The 19120-nt window shown below is 43.9% G+C and overlaps 1 protein-coding gene across 1 annotated transcript in view; it reads left to right on the forward strand.

Annotated features, from left to right (window-relative positions):
• The window catches only part of pacrgl (parkin coregulated like), a 44025-nt gene extending 43299 nt beyond the window's left edge, over nucleotides 1–726 (forward strand). Inside the window, exon 8 of the mRNA XM_033026301.1 lies at nucleotides 516–726. Within this exon, the coding sequence (XP_032882192.1) occupies nucleotides 516–572 (57 nt within the window). The 3' untranslated portion in view covers nucleotides 573–726. The remainder of the gene's footprint in view (nucleotides 1–515) is intronic.
• Nucleotides 727–19120: the final 18394 nt, after the last annotated feature.

A 19120-nucleotide genomic window follows, 5' to 3' on the forward strand; every position in this document is an offset into this window, starting at 1 on the left:
TCTGCACTGCGACATAACATCGAGGAGTTGGCAGCCTTTGTTGCAGACCCACTTTGAGAGCTCCACCGCGGATGCCTGTGGTACTTCAACATCACTGAGCTCGCGATCCCTTTGCCAGGGATTGACCTCTGAGCTCTACCGCGGGAGCCTGCTAACTTTAACATCGCAGAGCTTGCGGTCTCTGGTCAGAGACTGACTTCAGGAACTACAAGTTGCAGGAACATCGACCGCCGGCTGCGGGAGCTTCGATCGCACCGACGCATGGTTTCACTGCCCCGACCGTGGGAGAACAAAAAGGAAGAGGATTGAACTTTATTGCCATCTGTCACAATGAGGAACATGGGGAATTCACTGTGGTGGATGTTTATGTTAACTTTTGTATAGTTGTGTGTCTTGTTGCTTTTTTACGTGACAATAAAAGACCTTTGAAACCTTTAATTGCCAAGTGGCATTGGCTGAGGCTTGAGACCCTTGTGAAATGAAATAGCATAATTATTTTTCCATTTCTGTTGCAGGATTGCCTGGTCATTATTAAATCCAAAATTCCTACCTATTGCTCTGTTTACAATTGAAAAAGACGATGTCTAGATTTGGTCAATATATTCAGCATCCAGCTGAAAACCACAGATGGCAAGAGCATCTTGCAGGAGTTTTGATCACGTGAAGTTCTGTTTTATTTTCTGTAGTTTTGTGTACAAAATCAAATAAATATATGAAATCACAAATAATACGAAGGCGTCAAGTTATTCTATACTGGCCAAATAAATCAGAGACTAAATAATTTTGAAAGATCATGAACTTTACTTTAGATTTTACTTTAGTGATACAGCATGGAAACAGGCCCTTCGGCCCAAGGAGTCTGCCCCAACCAGCGATCACCCCGTACACACACACTATCCTACACACCAGGGACAATTTAGCAATTTTTACCAAAGCCAATTAACCTACAAACCTGTACGTCTTTCGAGTGTGGAAGGAACACCTGGAGAAAACTTATGTGGTCACAGAGAGAATGTGCAAACTCTTAAGATAGCACGTGTAGTCTGGATCGAACCCGGGTAGCAATTCTACTGCTGTGCCACTGTGCCACGCAATTGTGATCTTATATCTATTGTAATGTGATCATTGAAGTTGCATTCATTGTTGTGCTCATTAATCTATTGTTTTCATGTTATCAATTTATTTCCCTGAATTTGTTGACTGGTAGGGATATGAATCCATTTTATCTACCTTGATTTCAGTGCCATCAATGAGACCATTCCTGTAATTGTTAATTAATGTCCACATTCAATTTGATAGCAGAAGTGAAGACAGCAAATTAACTCACGCCCTATTCAATACATAGGTGCACCAGTTCCAGCACAGACTGTTGGGTAGTGACCACCTATTTATTTTCCCACTAGACCTAGTGTGGACCCGTTGGGTCCCGTTCCCCCACGCAATATTCCACCACTCACTCATAGCCTTCAACTGAGCAGGTGCGGCTGACGTTTTTAAAGTCTAAAATGGCAATAACTGGTAAAATATAAGATCAATGTGAACACATCTCACTCCCTCTTCAGTCTCCTATTCCCCTCCTCCATTATACTCCCTCTCCCCACCCTCCACCAACACTCCTCTGCTTCCTCCCCTCATCCCCTCCCTCCCCTCCTCTCTCTTCCCCCTCCCCTCCTCCATTACCTCGCCATACCTCTTCCTACCCCTATCCTCCTGCATTCCCCCTCATCCCCAGAACTCTCTCCCCTCCTCTTCACCCTCTCTCTTTCCCCTCTCCTCCCCTCCCCCACTCCCTCCCTCACCTTGCCCTCCCTCTCCTTTCTCCTACCCTCATTCACTTCATCCCTCCCTGCATAACCCCTCTCCCCTCCCTACCCCCCTCCTTTCTTCTTCAATCCCCCCAGTCTCCCCCCTCACCTCACCAGGATTTCGATGCAAACCACCGCCGGCCACGTTTGCTCCACCACGTCAGCGATGAAGTTGTAGTTGAGGCGGGGGCTGTTGGGGGGAACGGGCTGAGTGTAGAAGTTGGGATGTAATGTTAAAATTGTACAAGGCATTGGTGAGGCCAATTCTGGAGTATGGTGTACAATTTTGGTCGCCTAATTATAGGAAGGATGTCAACAAAATAGAGAGAGTACAGAGGAGATTTACTAGAATGTTGCCTGGGTTTCAGCAACTAAGTTACAGAGAAAGGTTGAACAAGTTAGGGCTTTATTCTTGGAGCGCAGAAGGTTAAGGGGGGACTTGATAGAGGTTTTTAAAATGATGAGAGGGATAGACAGAGTTGACGTGGAAAAGCTTTTCCCACTGAGAGTAGGGAAGATTCAAACAAGGGGACATGACTTGAGAATTAAGGGACTGAAATTTAGGGGTAACATGAGGGGGAACTTCTTTACTCAGAGAGTGGTGGCTGTGTGGAATGAGCTTCCAGTGAAGGTGGTGGAGGCAGGTTCGTTTTTATCATTTAAAAATAAATTGGATAGTTATATGGATGGGAAAGGAATGGAGGGTTATGGTCTGAGCGCAGGTATATGGGACTAGGGGAGATTATGTGTTCGGCACGGACTAGAAGGGTCGAGATGGCCTGTTTCCGTGCTGTAATTGTTATATTATATGGTTATATGAGTGGTCTGAAGCCGCAGAAGGGGGAGGGGAGGAACAGGCCGAGGCTGCGGTCTAGTCGTTGCCCCGGGTCCCGCTCCTCTCCCTCCCCGTGGGCACGGAGCAGCAGCCCCCGGACTGCAGCGGCGCACAAGTCAATAACTTGTAAAATATAACATTAATTGGCGGAGTTTTGGAATCATGCACTAATACAAACAAACAAACAAGATGAGAGTACTAGACCAAGTGGGACCCATTGGGTCCCATTCTCACATGGAAGGGCTGTTCCCCCAATGCAATATTCCACCTCTCCACCAATTCCAATATTCCACCACTCACGCATAGCCCCCAAATGTGCAGGCGCGGCAGACGGGTTCCTGTTGTGACGCCCCTGGTCCCCACTCCTCCCCTCACCTCCCCCACTCCACACCTTGCCCTTCCCCCCTCAACCCCCCCCATCCACTCTTAGCAGCTCTCCGGTGACGCAGCCATTTCCTCCCATTTGGTTCCCATCGTGACGTAGAACATGCAGATATTACTGCGCAGAGGCTACTGCGCAGAGGCAGCTGACGGGCACGGCAAGTAGAAAAGGGATTTATTAAGGCATAAAATATGAATAACTTTTGAAATATAACAACAATTTTAATGTTAAAGAGGAGTTTTATTCAGTCCATTCATTCTTGTTGCGTCCCTTGTTGCGTTCTGCAGCCGGGGGAGGTGGTCGGCTGCAGTCGGGCTGTTGGAGGCTGCTGGAGCGTGCATTCTGCAGCCAGGGGACAGGCATGCTTCAGGTGGGTGCCGGCGGGAGCGTTCTGTAGTCGTAGGGGGGATGGCTTCAGGTCGGGCCGGTGGGGGGGGAGGGGCGGGATGCGCTGCCGTGGCCTGCTGCTGGGGGGGGGGGGCTGGTGTGCGAGGGGAGGGGGATATGGTGTGAGCGGGTGAGGGCAGTGAGCCTTCTGGACTCACAGTTCACTCAGCCACGGCTTGTGGATTCACAGTTCACTCAGCCGTGGCTTGTGGACTCACAGATTAGTCACTCGCGGCTTGTGGACTCACAGTTCAGTCACTGACGGCTTGCGGACTCACAGTTCACTCAGCCACGGCTTGTGGACTCACAGTTCAGTTACTCACGGCTTGTCGACACAGTTCAATCACTCACGACTTGTGGACTCACAGTTCAGTCACTCACGGCTTGTGGATTCACAGTTCAGTCACTCAAGGCTTGTGGACTCACAGTGCAGTCACTCACGGCCTGTGGACTCACAGTTCAGTCACTCACAGCTTGTGGACTCAGTTCACAAGCCGTGGTGTGGAGGGGGAGGGGTGGTGTGGAGGGGGAGGGTGGTGTGGGGGGAAGGGGGGTGGTGTGGAAGGGGAGGGTGGTGTGGGGGGGAGGGAGTGGTGTGGGGGTGGTGGTGTTTGGGGGGGAGGAAATGGTGTGGAGGGGTAGGGGTGTGTGTGGGTGGGGAGGGGGGTGTGTAGGCTCTGTGGCTCCTGGCCCCAGCTCCGACTCCTACCGCACTCACCGGCTCCAGACTCCCTCAATGGCTCTTGTCCCCGGCTGCACACATCGGCATCCGGGACGTGGTGGTGGTCGCTGCCCCCGCTCGCAGAGCACAGCCCCTCGCTCGCAGAACACAGCCCCTCACTCGCAGAGCACTGCCCCCGTTTGCAATCCGCTTCAGCTTTATTCTCCCTGCCGGACAGCGGGTGCCGGAAGGGGCGTTGCCTTCATGGTGACTGACAAGCGAGAAGACCAATCTGCTGATCTCACGATTTTTTAAACCTTCATAACTTTTGTGATCTTTCACTGATCGGAACAAAACTTGGTGGCTTGGAGAAAAGGAGAACAGTGAGTAAGGTGGCGAAAAATCCTAGTGATATAGGGTAGTGTTTTTGCGCAAAGTTAATTACAACGCAGACCGAAAGTGGTCAAGATGAGAGTTTTAGTAATAGTATATAGACAGATAGATAAAAGAAGATAGAAGATAGATAACTGCTATGAAAAGAGGGATATCTGTTGTTATGAGTTTGCCAGTGACAAAAAGCTGAACACGTGACACAATTCTTGGAATATTTTACAAAGGTAAAATTGATATGGAAGATTAAGATGAATCTTGGTGCTCTTAAAAGAAGAAAATATTAATAATGGAGGATAACCAAGCCACGATGAAGGATTAATTGATTTTTGGGGATTTGTATCAAGAAATCATTGAAAAATGGTGTAACAAATTAAAAAGCGGCAAATCCAGTTCAAGAAATTGCTCAAACTATAATCTTGATTTTAAAGTTTAATGGAAACAGGCCTTTCGCGGACCCACCGAGTCCGCACCAACCAGCGATCACCCCGTACTCTAATAGCATCCTACACACAAGGGACAATTTACAGAAGCCAATTAACCTACAAACCTGTACGTCTTTGGAGTGTGGAAGGAAACTGGAGCACCTGCCGAAAACCCATGCGGCCACAGGGAGGACATACAAACTCCATATCGACAGCACCTGTAATCAGGATCAAACCCAGGTCTCTGGCGCTGTAAGGCAGCAACTCTATTGCTGTGCCACTGTGTTGCCCCCTAAAATTCTAGACCATTATAGTTCTTGGGATTCAATGAACTAAGTTACACAAACACTCAATATATATTTACAAAAATAGCAAGAAACCGAGAATGATGGAAGACTGCAACAAACACTTTGTCATCTTTTAACTTGCTACAACATTTTTCAATGGTTTCCTGATACTTATCCCCAAAAATATTTTAACCCTTCATCGTAGCTAGGTTATCCATCTTTATTAATATTTTTGGAATTACTGAGCAGGTTAGGCAGTGGCTGTGGAGAGAAAAACAGATATTTCCCTTGATATTTAATTAGAACAAACAAAAGTAAGCTGGAAAGTACAAAATCAGGAAAAGGGATCTGGGCAAAAACGATACAACACATTTTCTTTTTAGAGTAGAAACAAGGAAATCACACATACTGGTTTACACAAAATGAAACATAGTGCTGGGTGGGTCAGGCAGCATCTCTGGAGAACATGGATAGGTGACGTTTCGGGTCAGTACCCTTCTTCAGTTTCACACAATTTATTTTTACCTTTTTCGTTATTGCTGCCTGAGTATAAATAATATATGATTTTGCAATCCTCCTCCTTTGAGCTTGCATCTTCTTCAACAGTCCCTAGGATCAAATCATCTGAGTTGATTGATAAAGCATATTGTGAGTTTTGTGGACTTTGCCACAGATGACACAGTGGGTGTTTACTTGGTCAGTTGTGAGGGTAGCAGGTGGGTGGTGCGCTCTCCTCTGCCATTCTCACTAGGCTTCTTGTACTCCCGGACTTGAAGTTCAGTGATATATATCCAAGGTGTTTTTTCTCCATTTTGATTAATCACAGACCGGTTATTCAAATGAGTTGGTCTTAGATATTTTTGAGGAAGGTTTTCAAGAACATCCTTGATAGAAAAGGGGATGCTGAAAAAGAACTAATCATAAAACATAAGCTAGTTACCTTTGTAACTCATGCCTACATTAATAATGTACATACAATTAAAGTTTCATGGATCAATATGCTTGTGTGTGGTGGAGCAATATTGCTGCTACTTGGATCGTTCTGAAGTAATCCTGCAGTGCTCAGTAAATTCTCTTATGATTCACGGGGTGCAGAATGCAGCAGAACAATCCCAGCATATGAAAGAAGAAAACGCTTGCCACAAGCTGTAGAGAGCTGAGCAGCAGGAAAGGGAGAAAACAGTCTTGCATACTGTATATCTGTGTAGGAAGGAACTGCAGATGCTGGTTTAAACTGAAGATGTTGGACACAAAATGTTGGAGTAACTAAGTGGATCTCTGGAAGGAATGGGTGACATTTCTGGTTGAGACCCTTCTTCAGACTGAGTCAGTCACTTGAAGAAACGAGGACAGTCAGACTGGGCGGGGAACTGGGAAGGATGGAGAGAGGGGCCCAACCCCAGTGGTATGAATATTATTGTCCGAAGAAGGGTCTCGACCCGACATGTCACCCAATACTTTTCCATGTGTCTACCTTAGATTTAAACCATAATCTGCAGTTCTTTCCTACACACCAGTGGTATGAATATTGACTTCTCTAACTTCAAGTAACCCTTGCTTTCCCTCTCCATCCCTCCCCTCTTCAGGCTGTAAGTGGGTGTTAAGAGGTGATTGGAGAGCGGTGGGTGGGAAAGGGTCCAGTCTTTGCAGGCTGGATTCATGCTTTAAGTTGGTGTGAAGTGGTGATTGGGGACGAGTGGGTGGGGAAGGGTTCAGTCAAACTAGTCAGGCTGTGATTAGATGTGAAGTGTTGGTTGGGGAGGCGTGGAGGGGGTACCAGGGTTAAGTTTCTGTTTATCGAACCTGCAGTAGAAGGGGTTTTTCCTCTTGTAATTTCTTGCAATCCCTTCCAAACTGAAGAAGAGACATTAGGTGAGAACTTGCCCCTCAACTTCTCAGAGTACCCCTTTCCTTGGCAGCTCTGATTCCTCTTCTCAGCTTGTTCTTGGCCTGCCTGTGGAGGTCTGCATCCCCGCTCCTGTAGGATCTACCCCGGCAAGTGTCAAAATGCCTAAGGTCAAGTAAACGGCTTGTAAAAAAACTGAACAATTTGGTGAGAGTGTACGGGAGTGATATATTCTCTACAGACAACCGTGTGCTGTTTTGCAAAGCATATGAGAAAGCAGTGAATTACGAGAAGAAATATTTTGTCTCCCAGCATGTACAAACAGCTAAACACAAGTCGGCGTCAGAGAAACTGAAGGCGGGAATTACGCAAGCTTGTCTCCTCACTGCATTTACTGCTGGCTCCAGTCACAAATCTGAGTTTTCGAGTGATCTGTGCAAGGCATTCATTGATGCTGGAATTCCACTGTGGAAATTGGAAAACAAATCTCTCAGTGTTTTTTAGAGAAATACACAGAGAAACATATACCAAGCGAGTCATCATTACGGAAAAATTATGTTGACAGCAACTTCAACATTGTAGTGCACAAAATTATAGATGAAGTTGCATGCAACAAAAAATGGATATTATTGGACGAGACAACTGATGCTGTGGGGAGATTTGTTGCCAATGTGGTCATCGGTACACTGGAGGCAGGTCAACCATCAAAGGAGTATCTGTTGACATCAGAAGTCTTCTTCTTCTTGCGTATGGCGTGCACAGCCTAAAGTTGTAGGACAACTTGTTCTATTTGATCTTATTTGATTGTGCACGCCAGGTTGATTGCCACGTCGAAACAGGGGGGACCATGTGAAGGTTGCAATCTTCTACACCATCAGAAGTATTGGAGAAGTCAAACAGCTCAACTATTGCTCAGTTGTTTACATCTTCACTTGCAGTACTTTGGCCAGAAGGTATAAAACACGAGAATGTTCTTCTGTTTGTGATGCAGCTCCGTACATGAAAAAAGCAGCTCATGCTCTTAAAGTTTTATTCTTCAAAATGTTGCATTTAACATGCTTAGCTCATGGACTCCATAGAATTGTCAAGCACATATGTAGCTTGTTTCCATATGTCAATCGCCTAGTTTCCAATGTCAAGGAAATCTTCATCAAAGCACCGTCATGTGTGCAGTTGTTCAAGGAAATGGCACCCGAGATTCCGCTACCTACTCAGCCTGTATTGACTAGGTGGGATACATGGCTCTCTGCTGTACTCTAATATGCTGCAAATTTTGAAAAGATAAAATAAATCGTCAACTGTTTTCAAAAAGAAGAATCTGCTGCAGTCAGGATCGTCAGTGAAATCATGCAGAAAATGTCCCTCCACTGCGATCTTGTGTTTATTGCTTCCAATTTTGCAAACTTCCCTTAAGCTATCACTTCCCTTGAGAAACATGGCGAAACATTAGTGAATAACTTGCAAGTTTTCAACAAAGTAACTGACGATATTTGTAACGTTCCTGGCGATATAGGTGAAGACATACAAGGAAAATGTGAGAGAGTGATTTTATGTAACAAAGATCTTGAAGAAATACAAAACATAGCTAAAGGTAGTTGTTTTGCACAAGATACCGACATGAATATAGTCTGTAGCTTGTTTTGGGTATGCACCAGTGACCTCAGCTGGGGTAGAAATACATTTTTCACAACTGAAGCATATTCTGTCTAACAGACGGCATAGTTTAACACCAGATAATTTGAAAAAAATGCTAGTAATTATGTGTAACCTGGCAACTTTGATCATTTAATATAGTATACCTTTACATTATCATTTTTAACCCTATTTTGGTGATGGAAATAAAGGCCTTTTTATTGACAATAAATGCCTTTTTCTTGCCTTTTTTAAATTTTATTATGCTTATTTGCCTATCTGTTTCTGGGAATTTTAGCGCCTAAACATCCTGGCTCTACTGATTATAATCAAGCCATTCACAGTGTACAGATACAGGATAAAGGGAAGACATACTCTTGAGTCTGAAGAAGGATCCCGACCTGAAGTGTCATCCATCTTTTTCCTCCAGAGGTGCTGCCTGACCCGCTGAGTTACTCCAGCACTTGTGTCTATCTTCAGTATATACCAGCATCTGCTGTTCCTTTCTTCACATGATAAAGGGAATATTGGTTTGTGGAAGTGTTCATACATGGGGTTTTTTGATCGAGCTGCTCAGTGTTTCAATGCTGGAAATTATGGCGCCGTGACTCGCGGATGGCCACCTTGGCTAGGCCCGGGCGCAACCCAACCAGGACATCCTCGGCCCTACCGTCTCCCCTATGCATATGGTGTCCGAAGATGAGGATGGTGGGTGAGATGTGCAGCCAGAAGGCAAGGAGCAGCCCCTTTAGGTATTGGAACAAGGGCTGAAGCCTCACACACTCCATATTTACGTGGTACACAGATTCTTCCAGCCCGCAAAAGTGGCAGGCGACTGGCGAGTCTGCGAACCGTGAGAGATACTGGTTGCAACGGACTCCTCAGTGCAGTACCCTCCACCCCAGGTCCCCAATTGTGGTAACCAGCTTTTTTAATCAAAAAATGTATTCAATTATAAAAAAATAATATTTACACTACAATAAAACAAGCCAGAACCCACCACCATAATACAATACAAACATATATCCATAATAAACTACTATACAACTATGATACAATCCTTATTGAGAATACATTCAACACCCTGCGGAGCCCAGCGGTCCCGGAACTCCCTCAGTGTGCCCGTAGACAGGGCGTATTCCCTTTCTAACCGCACCCGGGCATGGACGTAAACCCCGGAAAAGGGGCAGGCAGCCGACTCGGGTAGAGCCCTCCACCGCCTGGCGCCTTGACACACGGATGGCCAGCTTGGCCAGGCCCAGGAGCAACCCAACCAGGACATCTTCAGCCCTACCCTCTCCCCTACGCACAGGGTGTCCAAAGATGAGGGTGGTGAGTGAAAAATGCAGCCAGAAGGCAAGGAGCAGCCCCTTTAGGTATTCAAACAGTGGCTGCAGCCTCACACACTCCATGTACACGTGGTACACAGACTCTTCCAGCCCGCAAAAGTGGCAGGCGGCTGGCGAGTCTGTGAACCGCGAGAGAAACAGGTTGCAGGGAACGCCTCGGTGCAATACCCTCCACCCCAGGTCCCCAATGTAGAGGGGGAGAATCCCTGCGTAGAGGGACCCCCACCGGGGGCCCCTGGTAACCAGCGTAGAGGGGATGATGGTATTGAACGCCGAGCTGTAGTCTATGGAGTAACTCAGCGGCACAGGCAGCATCTCCTGAGAGAAGGAATGAGTGACGTTTCTGGTCCAGACCCTTCTTCAGACTAGTTAGCGATAAGGGAAATGAGAGATATGGTCGATGATGTGGAGAGATAAAGAACAATGAATTAAAGATATGCAAAAAAATAATGATGATAAAGGAAACAGGTCATTGTTAGCTATTTGTTCGGTGAAAACAAAAATTGGGTGGGGAAGGGATAGAGAGAAAGGGAATGCCGGGGTTACTTGAAGTTAGATAAATCAATATTCATACCACTGGGCTGTAAGCTGCCCAGGCGAAATATGAGATGCTGTTCCTCCAATTTGTGTTTTTTTTTTTTTATTTATTTTAATTTTATTTTTATTAGAAGTACAGTAAATTACATTAATACACATCACATATATCTTATTACATTTTGTTGTACCACTTCGTTTTTTGAGCTTTAAAAAAGGTAGAAATAAAAGAAGTAAGGAAAGTGAGCAAGAATCGTGAAGGTGCAGGAAAGTGTTGGGAGAAGAAAGCCCCTTAGGGAAGAAATTAGAGAAGGAAGTAAAGTAAGGAAATAAGACCCTAGAAAGAAAAGAAAAAAAAAAAGGAAAAACAATCGCTCTATTGTAACACAAAACTCCGCAAAAAAGGATATACCAACCGTGTTTTTATTAAAAAATTATTTTATACCCCCCGTTACCAGATCCTGGTACCATTTATATTTTAAATTACTATTGCACCTTATGCTTGTAATAGTTCCGTAAATGCAGACCACGTCTTTTGGAAGTGGTCTGCTTTGCCTGCTAGGAGGAGTCTCATCTCTTCCAAGTGTAGTGTTTCGAACATGTTTGAAATCCACATTTTTATTGTTGGTATTGGAGCATTTTTCCAAAATTTGAGTATAAGCTTTTTTCCCATTATTAGCCCGTAATTAAGTAAGTTCTTTTGAAACACATTTAATTCGGGGTTACCTTCCGATATTCCAAAAATGATCCATTCTGCTTTTGGTACAAGTTTTATTTTAAATAATTTTGTGAAGATTTCAAATATTTCGTTCCAGAATTTTTGAATTTTTATACAGAAAACAAAAGAGTGCGCTATGTTAGCTTCTTGTGACTGACATTTATCACAAATGGGTGAGACATTGGGGAAAAGTTTATTTATTTTAGTTTTTGAATAATATAGTCTATGTAATGTTTTATATTGGATTAGAGTATGTCGTGCGTTGATCGAGCATTTATGCACATATAGTAAGTGTTTATCCCAGCTCCCTTTTGAAATTTTTATAGCTAGTTCTTGTTCCCAGTCTCTTCTAATACCATCGGTTGTAGGTATTTCTATATTCAAAATAATGTTATATAAGTATGATATTAGATTTGCTGATTCAGCCTTTGTCTTCATGGCTTCATCCAATATGTCTGGGGGCATGTTATGATAGTCTTTTGTGTATTTTTTCAGATAGTCACGGATTTGAAGATATTTAAAATATTGATTATTTTTCAAATTATATTTCAGTTGTAATTGTTGAAATGATAATAATTTTCCTAATTCATACAAATCTCCGAGCGTTTTGATTCCCATTCTTTCCCATTGTGTAAATGATTTATCTATAATTGAAGGTTTAAACGACGGGTTATTGACTATTGGCATTAAAAGAGATAGATTTCTTAATTTTAGATTCTGTTTTATTTGTTTCCAAGTTCTAATTGTGCTATGTATCATTGGATTTTTATTATAATTTTTGTTATTCAAATTCATTGGTGAGAGGAGAGTCGCTCCTGTATTACACGGAGCGCAGTCCTCTCTCTCCATTACATTCCAGTCCACCTGCTGGGCAGAGTTGTCCAGCAGGTGAATCATATTTTTAATATTTACTGCCCAATTATAGTACATAAAGTTAGGGAGGGCTAGACCACCCATCTCATTTGGTTTACTAAGGTGTGCTCTTTGTATTCTGTGGGATTTGTAATCCCATATAAAATTTGTAATGTCTGTGTCTAGTTTTTTGAAAAACTTTTTTGGAAAATATATTGGAATTGATTGAAATAAATATAGGATTTGTGGTAAAAAGATCATTTTAATAGCATTTATTCGACCTATTAAAGACATCGGAAGCGTTTTCCTGAATTTAATTAGATTATTTAGTTTCTTAAGTAAGGGGCTATAATTGGCATTAAACATACCGTGATAATTTCTAGTGATTTCAATTCCTAAATATTTAAATTTTTCTGTGGCTATTTTAAAGGGGAATTTCAAGAGATGTGTTGAGTCTTTCGGTTTTATCGACATAATTTCACTTTTGTTCCAGTTTATTCTGTATCCTGAGAAAGATCCAAAGTCCTCAATTATATAACCATATAACCATATAACCATATAACAATTACAGCACGGAAACAGGCCATCTCGACCCTTCTAGTCCGTGCCGAACACATAATCTCCCCTAGTCCCATATACCTGCGCTCAGACCATAACCCTCCATTCCTTTCCCATCCATATAACTATCCAATTTATTTTTAAATGATAAAAACGAACCTGCTTCCACCACCTTCACTGGAAGCTCATTCCACACAGCTACCACTCTCTGAGTATTAATTAGATTTAATATGTTTGCTATACTGATTTGGGGTTTTGTGATATACAGTAATACATCGTCTGCGTATAAGGATATTTTGTTATTTGAATATTTTGTATTATAACCGTAAATATCCGGGTGTGTTCTAATTTTTTCAGCTAAAGGTTCAATTACCAGAGCGAATAACAGCGGTGATAATGAACATCCTTGTCTATTACCCCTTGTTAATTGGAATTTCGTAGATAGTGTATTATTAGTTAATATTCTAGCCGTGGGTTTAATAATAATAATAATGGATGGGATTTATATAGAGCCTTTCTAATACTCAAGGCGCTTTACATCGCATTATTCATTCACTACTCAGTCACACTCGGTGGTGATGAGCTACTTCTGTAGCCACAGCTGCCCTGGGGCAGACTGACGGAAGCGTGGCTGCCATTCTGCGCCTACGGCCCCTCCGACCACCACCAATCACTCACACACATTCACACACAGGCAAAGGTGGGTGAAGTGTCTTGCCCAAGGACACAACGACAGTATGCACTCCAAGCGGGATCCGAACCGGCTACCTTCCGGTTGCCAGCCGAACACTTAGCCCATTGTGCCATCTGTCGTAATAATTTTAATTTTATAATCATTTTATCCATGCGATGAAGCTCTCTCCCATTTGAAATTTTTGCAATTTTTTGATCCGTATTTAACAAAGCAATAGCTCTATATGAGCCTGGTTCTTCTATATCTTTATCTTTTTTAAGTATTAATGTGATCGTTGATTCTGCTAGTGTTTCAGGTAAGTTTTGTTCTTTAAAAGCGTATGTATACATTTTCTGTAGACGTGGGGTCACTATGTCGTAAAAACATTTATAAAATTCATTACTGAATCCGTCTGGTCCTGGTATTTTTCCATTCTTAAGTGTGTTTATTGTGTCTTCTATTTCCTTAGCTGTAATTTGTGCTCCCAGTTCCTCTTGTTCCTTCAATTCTAGTTTTGGAAGGTTACAATCGTCCAAAAATTCTGAAACTTTATTATTGTCTATTAGTGTTTTTGATGTGTATAAATTCTTATAATATTGAGCAAATCTTTTATTGATATCATTAGGTAGTGTTAATAATTCCCCTCTATCTGATTTGATCTTTAAAATTGCGTGATCTTTTTCCCGTTTTTTCAGTTGGCGTGCCAAAAGTTTATGGGCTTTATCCCCAAATTCAAAATGTTCTTGTTTTGTAATTTGGAATAATCTTATTATCTTCTCTGATAATAATTTATTTAGCTTAAATTTCAGTATTAAAATTTTATTATGTTTATCCATAGTTGGATCTTTAGCATTATCTATATCTAGTTGTCTGATTTGTTCTTCTAATTGTCTTTGTTCATTCTTATTCTTTTTGTTTTGAAAAGCTTGATACGAGATAATGACTCCTCTAATAAATGCTTTGAAGGATTCCCATAATAAAGTGGGCGATATATCTGGTGTATCATTTATCTCAAAAAATAGATCCATCTGTGTTTAACCTCACTCTGACAATGGAGGAGACCTACTGTAGGACGGAAAGATCTGTGTGGCAATGGGAAGGAGAATTAAAGTGTTCAGCAACCGGGAGATCAGGTAGGGTCAGGCAGATTGTGCAAATGTGTTCAGCAAAATTATTGTTAAAGTCTAGTTGGTATCATTGTTGCTTTGCTTTTATTGTCTTCAGTTTTGGATGTTTCATTTGACCCAAATGTTTTTAACTATTGGATATTTTAAAAAAAATCTTGAACAGTGAATAGTTTCATTTCTCCATCAGATATTACTCATTAGATTAGTTCTGTCTGAGGAAACTTTAAACCAGAGAGATTCATGTGGATGATTCCTGCGTTGTGTGATGTAAGGTAAAATGCTAGCACTATGGCATGCAAAATTAGGAATTAAACCAATTGTGGAGGGAATTTGAGATCTCATTGTTTATCATAATGACTGTCATTATTCACAAGAATCAAGCATGTGCTCATTTCAGGGGTGAGAAAGAAAATTTAATTAAACTGAAATGACTGAGCAACTTCCAAGTGATCCTACAAACATGATTCTCACATAAGTTTCACAACAATTCAAACATAAAGTTGTCAAATTAAATTCCAATATTCATTTGAAGAATAACATCCATTATATAGTATTAGCATCGAAAGTGAAATATATTGGAACATAAGCATTAATATATATTTCCTGTGCTGGTATTTAATGTTCAGTACACTTACATAAAATTACTGCTTGGATAATCCTTTTTCATGCATGCCTACATTTTCAGTTTGTGTTTCCATTGTGAGATTCCCTGTCAGGTCCAGAGAAATCATTACACCCTTCAATGCTACCTTCAATAATGGCTGGGGATAGCTAGTAAGTTTTGAAATAATTTTTTTTTTCTGTTTTAATTGCAACTGGTCGGCACGGTGGCACAGCGGTAGAGTTACTGCCTTACAGCACCAGAGACTCGGGCTCGATCCTGACTACGGGTGCTATCTCTGCATAGTTTGTATGTTTTCCCTGTGACCGCGTGGGATTTTCCCGGTTTCCGCCCACATTCTAAAGACGTATCAGTTTGTAAGTTAATTGGATTAGGTAAAGATGGTAAATTGTTCCTAATGTGCAGGATAGTGCTAGTGTACGGGGATCACTGGTCGGCGCAAACTCGGTGGGTGAAGTGATTGTTTCCGCGCTGTATATCCAAACTAAACTAAACTGTTTGTAGTTTGTTTGGTTGTTTGTTTGTTTGTCTTTTAGCACAAAGTCCGCGAGCATTGCCACTTTTCATTTCACTGCACATCTCGTATGTGTATGTGACGAATAAACTTGACTTGACATGACTTGACTTCATGGCTTTTCAATAATTTCTACTTACATTTTTATTTTATAACATTAATTTAATATATTTGAGGTGGAAGTAAAAGAAGTGGAAGAGTTAGTTGCTTTACTATTCAGGGAGAATATCACAGGCATTCAGAGAGGACATATTGCCGGGTTTGCCCACTGAAGCGATATGGGTAGAGCTAACTGAGCAAACACTCAGTACGAATAGAATTGTACTAGAGGCCCTCTCAATAGCCAGCAGGAGATAGAGGAACAGAGATGTAGACAGATTACCAAAAGAAGCCAAAGCAACAGGGTTGCTGTGGAGGGCAACTTTAACTTCCTCAATATTGACTGGGACTTGCTCAGTTCAAAATACTGTGATGGGGCAGTTTGGTATCCAAGAAGGTTTCCAGTTCAGTTTAGTTTACTGCCACATGTACACTGTCACATGTACAGTGAAATATCTTGTTGCATGCTATCCAGCCAGCAGAAAAACAATACATGTTTACAATCGAGCCATACAATGTGCAGTGTATTTAGTGTATTACAATACAGGGGAATAACATAACAGTACAGGGGAATAATCATTTATCTCCATTGTCTTGCTGACATTGGTGGCATTCTGACATTCCTGAAAGTATGGAATATTCTAACACAAGGAGGGATCCACTGGAATTGTTACTGGAAAACAAGCCTGGTCACGTGACTGACATTTAAATGGAAAAGTATTTTGAGAAATGTGATCATATGTTTTAAGATAGTTATGATTAAAAATAAGTCTGGACCTTAATTTGTGTAAGGCATATTACAGCATTATTAGGCAGGTGCTATGGAGAGTAAGTTGGGAGCAGTTGTTATTGTATAATTCCATACAGGGCCGAATTGGACCAAATGCTCCCAATTGGGCCCCGCACCTAAGGGGGCCCCGTGCTAATTTTCCGTATTTCGTACGCAAATACGAATTCGAGTTGTTAAATAGATTTAAAAAAACATTTGCCTTGTTAAAAAAGGAACATGGATAAAAACCGCTGCACCGACCAATAGACAAAAACGATTTGTTAACTACCACCGTTAGCACTTGTTAACAGCCAGTAGTTAACACGTAGATATACAAAGTGTCATAAATGCATCGATCCACTTTCCGCAGTAAATGTAATTGTGTTTTGACCAAGTATTAATGAGGCTGCGTTCCTTTGAATAAAATTCACGGGACTTTCATTTACATTTGCTGAGGAATGTAGATCGATGTATTGATGACACATTGTGAATTTCTTAAAACTCACTGTCATGATTGAGGGCTCCAGACCGCGAGCATGGGCTTCTTCTTGGTGTGCAGGTAAAGTCATTCACCTACCGACACACGTTGTGTCTCTCTGTCTTTCGCTCTCTCACTCCCTCCCTCTCTCTCCCGCTCCCCATCTCATCTCTCTCTCGCTCTCTCACTCCCTCTCTCTCACCCTGTCGCCTCGGCATTCCCGGAATCCTTTGACGTTTTGCCGTAATGGCTGCATCTGCGGGGGGGGGGGGGGGGTGGGGAGAGTCCTGGCCCATGGCGGCTCCAGGTCCGTTCCTTCTGCGGGTGCCGCCTTGCTCGCTGAGTTCCTCCAGCACTCTGTGTTTTGTAGGTACACAAAAATGCTGGAGAAACTCAGCGGGTGCAGCAGCATCTACGGAGCGAAGGAAACAGGCAATGTTTTGGGCCGAAACCCTTCTTCAGACAATCACAAGTACTCTCACTGATGAGAGTTCAGTTCAGTCTGAAGAAGGGTCTTCTCTCCAGACCCGCTGCGCTGCCTGTCCTGCTGAGTTACTCCCGCTTTATGTCTATCTTATGTCTATCTGCAATTTCATATAAATAAAATCCCCCCCCCCCCCCCCCCCCACCCACCACCCCTTCCTTCCCAACCTCAGCCTCATGGACCTTAGCCTAAAACCCAATTCCATCACTGTTCATGTTGCACTTATAATGCAGAGACCGGGCTTGAAGTGATTCTGTGATAATAGGTGCTATAGAAAGCGGCCCGATTCCATGGCAGAATTGTTTCCACAGCAGCCTGAAGCACTTCAGCCTCTTAGCCTGAACATCTGGATCTCCTGCCATCAGGCAAGAGATACCGTGGCATCAAAGCCCGTACAACCAGACTGCTAAACAGCTTCCTTCCACAGGCTGTGAGGCTGCTAAACGGTCACTCCAGCTGATTCTGCTGCTTTTTTGCACTGACAATTTAATAACAACTCTGGCACTGGCCACTTAAATCAGCTGCCCTGGACAATTTATGACTGTTTTTACTTGTATTTTAATGTTGCTGTTTTTTACCTGCACTTGTTAACTATTCGTATTGTTTTTATCAGGGACTGGGTTGTTTTTATTGTTTTTATTTATGTGTGAAATGTTTAAGTTTTATGTGCGATGCTCTGGTATTCCCTGGGAAATGTCTTCACATTTTGCACTGTACAACTGTTGCTTTGCAAGATGACAATAAAGGTTGATTGATTGATTGATTGATTGATTGATTGATTGATTGATTGATTGATTGATTGATTGATTGATTGATAGCCCAGTGACCAGCTGTTTCTCCCCGGGGCAGCGGAGAGAAGGAGTGCGGGGCAGCGGGGAGAGAGAGTGCGTGGCCCGGGGCAGCGGGGTGAAGGAGTGCGGGGCCCGGGGCAGCGGGGAGAAGGAGTGCGGGGTCCGGGGCAGCGGGGAGAGGGAGTGCGGGGCCCGGGGCAGCGGGGTGAAGGAGTGCGGGGCCCGGGGCAGCGGGGAGAAGGAGGGCGGGGTCCGGGGCAGCGGGGAGAGGGAGTGCGGGGCCCGGGGCAGCGGGGTGAAGGAGTGCGGGGCCCGGGGCAGCGGGGAGAAGGAGTGCGCGGCCCGGGGCAGCGGGGAGAGAGAGTGCGGGGCCCAGGGCAGCGGGGAGAAGGAGTGCGGGGTCCGGGGCAGCGGGGAGAAGGAGTGCGGGGTCCGGGGCAGCGAGGAGAGTGCGGGGCAGCGGGGAGAAGGAGTGCGCGGCGCGGGGCAGCGGGGAGAGAGAGTGCGGGGCCCGGGGCAGCGGGGAGAGTGCGGGGACCGGGGCAGCGAGGAGAGTGCGGGGCAGCGGGGAGAAGGAGTGCGCGGCGCGGGGCAGCGGGGAGAGAGAGTGCGGGGCCCGGGGCAGCGGGGAGAGTGCGGGGACCGGGGCAGCGAGGAGAATGCGGGGCAGCGGGGAGAAGGAGTGCGCGGCGCGGGGCAGCGGGGAGAGAGAGTGCGGGGCCCAGGGCAGCGGGGAGAAGGAGTGCGGGGCCAGGGGAGAGGGGCATAGGAGGGGGGGGGGAGACATTGTAGTGAGGGGGCAGGCGAGGGAGTGCCGGGGGGGATAAGGCCTAGTGTGTGTGAAGTTGCGGGGAGGTTTACAATGTTTCTTATTTAATGTCCCTTGTCTAGTCTGAAATAAA

Source organism: Amblyraja radiata, chromosome 1 (genome assembly GCF_010909765.2).
Source record: "Amblyraja radiata isolate CabotCenter1 chromosome 1, sAmbRad1.1.pri, whole genome shotgun sequence".
NCBI classification, from domain to species: domain Eukaryota; kingdom Metazoa; phylum Chordata; class Chondrichthyes; order Rajiformes; family Rajidae; genus Amblyraja; species Amblyraja radiata.